The 3799-nt window shown below is 43.9% G+C and overlaps 1 protein-coding gene across 1 annotated transcript in view; it reads right to left on the minus strand.

Annotated features, from left to right (window-relative positions):
- Positions 1-406: 406 nt before the first annotated feature.
- Positions 407-3799, minus strand: part of ERCC6 (excision repair cross-complementation group 6) — a 69436-nt gene continuing 66043 nt past the window's right edge. The window contains exons 18-20 of the mRNA XM_012663867.1: positions 3143-3347; positions 2464-2542; positions 407-983 (exon numbers count right to left, since the gene is read on the minus strand). Coding sequence (XP_012519321.1) covers positions 564-983; positions 2464-2542; positions 3143-3347 — 704 coding nt within the window. The 3' untranslated portion in view covers positions 407-563. The remainder of the gene's footprint in view (positions 984-2463; positions 2543-3142; positions 3348-3799) is intronic.

The following is a 3799-nucleotide window of genomic DNA, read 5'->3' on the forward strand; positions in this document are numbered from 1 at the left end:
AGGACTGTTTAAAGGCAATTAATATGATTAACAAATAACAGATAAATCTGATCTTTTTTTGGGTGGCAAACAATAAATTTAAATGTTTAAAAGTTATGTATCCCCAAAATAACGCTGTTAATCAGATACTGATGAACTAATTTATTGAACAAGCCTGACTGAATGTAAAACCTGTTTTTAGCACCAGTAAAAAGAATTCTTGAGATTTCTTTTCTGCAAACTTCTAAATGTGCTCCCCGACAACATCTTTTTGGTAAAGGAACAAATGTGCTCCAAGGAGTAAATGCTAAGTCCCTGATTCCATAACATTAATTCAGAGTGCCAAAAAAAAAAAAAAAAAAAAAATCAATGCAAGTATTTTCTGCTCTAGTTAGCATTATTAAAACTTTTAAGTTTCAGAGAAAAATTTCTTCTTCCTTACAGTTTTAATTTTGAGGTAGATGTCATGCAAAGTAAACCTTAAGTGCAGCCAACTTCAGTCAACAAACATGATTATTAATTCAATTAATAATCAGAAATCTCCCCTAGAAAAAGTGAACCGCAAGTTTAGGAAGCAACGTTGGTCAGCAGTACTCTGGCTTGAGTTTCCAAATTCCTTCACCACCAGAAGTTCTATGAAAAGTGCACAGATTTCTCAACAGCTCTCGGAAGACGCACGACTGAGACACAGACAGCTTGGATTCAAACTCCTGCAGTATCTCCCTCGTGCTGGCCTGGCCATCGACGTGGGCCTGAAAAGCAATGAAGTTTCTCATTTCCACCAGAAGGGCGTCATGTTCTGTGGTGAGCATCGGGGCCGGAGCCTCTTGAAGGTGGCCACTTTCACTTTCCAACCGCGCTGGCAGAATCAGGTGGTTTCTAGCTCTCATTGTAGCCAAGAGTGAGGAGGAGGGGAGGGCCCCAGATGAAGGCTCAGCATCTTCTGCTCTTCCGCTAAAATGCTCAGGAACGTGACCTTTTCCTTCCTGTTTCGCTGCGCCACCCTGGAGAAAGAAGACACCGCACTGACACATTTAATTTCTAGTTTATGCTCCCACTTGCTTCCCCCACAGGCTGTGACGGGCCACAAGATAACATGTGTGCCAGGGAGGTGAGGCTGATGGGGCGAGGTGGAGAGCCCATCCAATGCAGAAGGGAAAGAGGAGCATCAACGCTCAATAATCCCACTGCTAGAGAGCATTTCCCCAAAACAATAAATCAATTAAAAGGAAGGACAACTGATTCACGCCGTTCGGTCGCCATTCTGCATAGTGAGGGGAAGGGAGAGTGGAGCCGGCCGGCTCCCAGGCAAGGTTCCTAGGAACTCTGCCTCTAGGAGGCCTGGGACAACTTTCAGTGCTTGTGGGCTTTTCCTGTTCTTGCCTCCAAATGGATCCTGATCCACACGCTGTGGATGAGGAACTACCCACATATCACAGCTATACTTACTTTCTTTCACTTTTAAGCCTTCTTAGTCTTTTCCTACCTTACACCTAATGTGAGTTTCCTTAAAATAACACAAATCTAACTATGCAAGGGCCTCAAATCCCTACTGCTAAAAGCATATACCATGGGAAGTCAAAAAGTTCTCTATTCCTAAGTATGTTTATATTAATTTACATTGGAGGCCGGGCGCGGTGGCTCACGCCTGTAATCCTAGCTCTCTGGGAGGCCGAGGCGGGCCGATTGTTTGAGCTCAGGAGTTCGAAACCAGCCTGAGCAAGAGCGAGACCCCGTCTCTACTAAAATTAGAAAAAAATTAATTGGACAACTAAAAATATATAGAAAAAATTAGCCGGGCATGGTGGTGCATGCCTGTAGTCCCAGCTACTCGGGAGGCTGAGGCAGGAGGATTGCTTAGGCCCAGGACTCTGAGGTTGCTGTGAGCTGGGCTGATGCCACGGCACTCTAGCCCAGGCAACACAGTGAGACTCTGTCTCAAAAAAAAAAAAAAAAGAAAAAGAAAAAAAAAGATTGGAGTCTGAACCCAGGAGTTTTAACAAGAAAGTACTGAATGGTACAGTCTGGACTAGTTTTACCCACCGAAGTATTCAAGGGCATTGCAGTACTGCAGGGCATTCGAGAACAAGGAGAGAGACGGCAACCCGCCCCAACAACCAGGGAAATAAAAAAAAAAACCAAAGGGGCCTTCCGGAACCTCCTTCCAAAAGGCAAGGGGCCCCGGAACCGGCAACTCCCCCCCAAAACGGCAAGCTGTGCTAGCAGTGACACACCTATCCCCGTATTAACCTCTGAGGGCAAAACACATGGTGCTACAGATTCGGGTTACAGACTTTTGTCTTTTAGGAAGTCAGGTGGCTCTGTTAGATTCCAATGAAAGTACATCATAAATCAGAGCATACAACACAGTATCAGGTACCATCAAGCGATAGCCATTTTCTCCACATCAGAACCAGGGGAAATTGTCATGGTACTTCCATCAAGCAAGTCTCAGCCTGAAAAGCAGAAAGGCTATCATATTACCTGGAACTTCTCTGCTGGGGACGCTGAAGAAGGATGCTGCACAGAAAATTTAGAATTCCTTTTCTGACCAAATCTACTCCTAAATAAAGAAAGGAATCACAGCAGATTAAATGTTTGCTTTTGTGACTTAGAGATCAAAACACCATTTCAACCACGAACCTCCTGGAAACGCTTTCATGCGCATGGCTATTCTTTCACGCCGTGCCGTTTCTGCCCTGGCCCCAGTTCCTCCACGGCACTCTCCTGGGAAGCAACCTCCGCGTCTCAGAGTGAGAGCCACTCAATAGCTTCGTTCAACACATGATGGAAATCACCCTTTTAGAAAATTATTCTAAAAGAGCATACTGAATAGCAGAGTAATTACTGATTATTGTAACCTGGCTAATTATCTTATTAAAGTTTAATCGTTATTCTGTATCTCTTACTATTTCTAATGACACCAAACAAAACTGATCACTTCTCCTTCCCATGAAAAGTCACTTAGGAAAAACGGAGATAAAAGCCAGGAAGAAGGTAAAATTACAACGGTATTTCCCCAAGTCACCCAAACCTGGCTGATACAATCCCTCCCCAAGGACTTTCTATGACAGCAGACACACAAGCGTCTAAGCACCCACACCTGCCCTGACTTTGTCATCGGCTAGCCGCCTCACAAGCACTGCAGGCAGCACACTCTTACTTTAGCCCTGCTGGAGCACCAGAACTCCCCCTGTGGCCAGTCCAGGTGGGAACCCCAGACCCTGCTCCCAGACACCGCTGACGAGAGAGCCGCAGAGCTTTCAAGGCGTCCTGGGCCACTCGATTGGCTTCTGCCTCCACCAGCACATAATCTGGGCTGGCTCCATCCATAATGGCATCGTGCTTCATGACACTGTGCACACCAACTAACGAGACGGAAAACAGCAAAGTGAGATTTCAGTCTGTCCACAAGACACCCTTCTCCTCTGTAATGGTCGAGTGTTGCGGTAGTCAAAAAATAATGAACATTCTTAGCTGCTATTTACCAAGTGGCTATTATGACCCAGGAACTTCACCAATGCCATTGCTATTCATACTTGCCACTACCCTAAGGTTTTATAATAACTGAAGCATGATATTTTAATCACAACTTTAACATTTAACCTCTTTCTTGCTACCTGGAAGGGAAGCAAAAACCTTCTATCAATGAACTTTTTCATGAAAGGAAAAATATAAACCAGAATTATAGAATTTCTAAAAAATTATGACCATGAAAACACTATATACCAGAATCACTGAGATACATTTAATGCAGTGTTAGTGGAATATTGAAAGCCTTGAATATTTCTATCAATAACAACAAAAGAATAAAAATAAA

This window comes from Propithecus coquereli, unplaced genomic scaffold (genome assembly GCF_000956105.1).
Source record: "Propithecus coquereli isolate 6110/MARCELLA unplaced genomic scaffold, Pcoq_1.0 Scaffold839, whole genome shotgun sequence".
Classification (NCBI taxonomy): domain Eukaryota; kingdom Metazoa; phylum Chordata; class Mammalia; order Primates; family Indriidae; genus Propithecus; species Propithecus coquereli.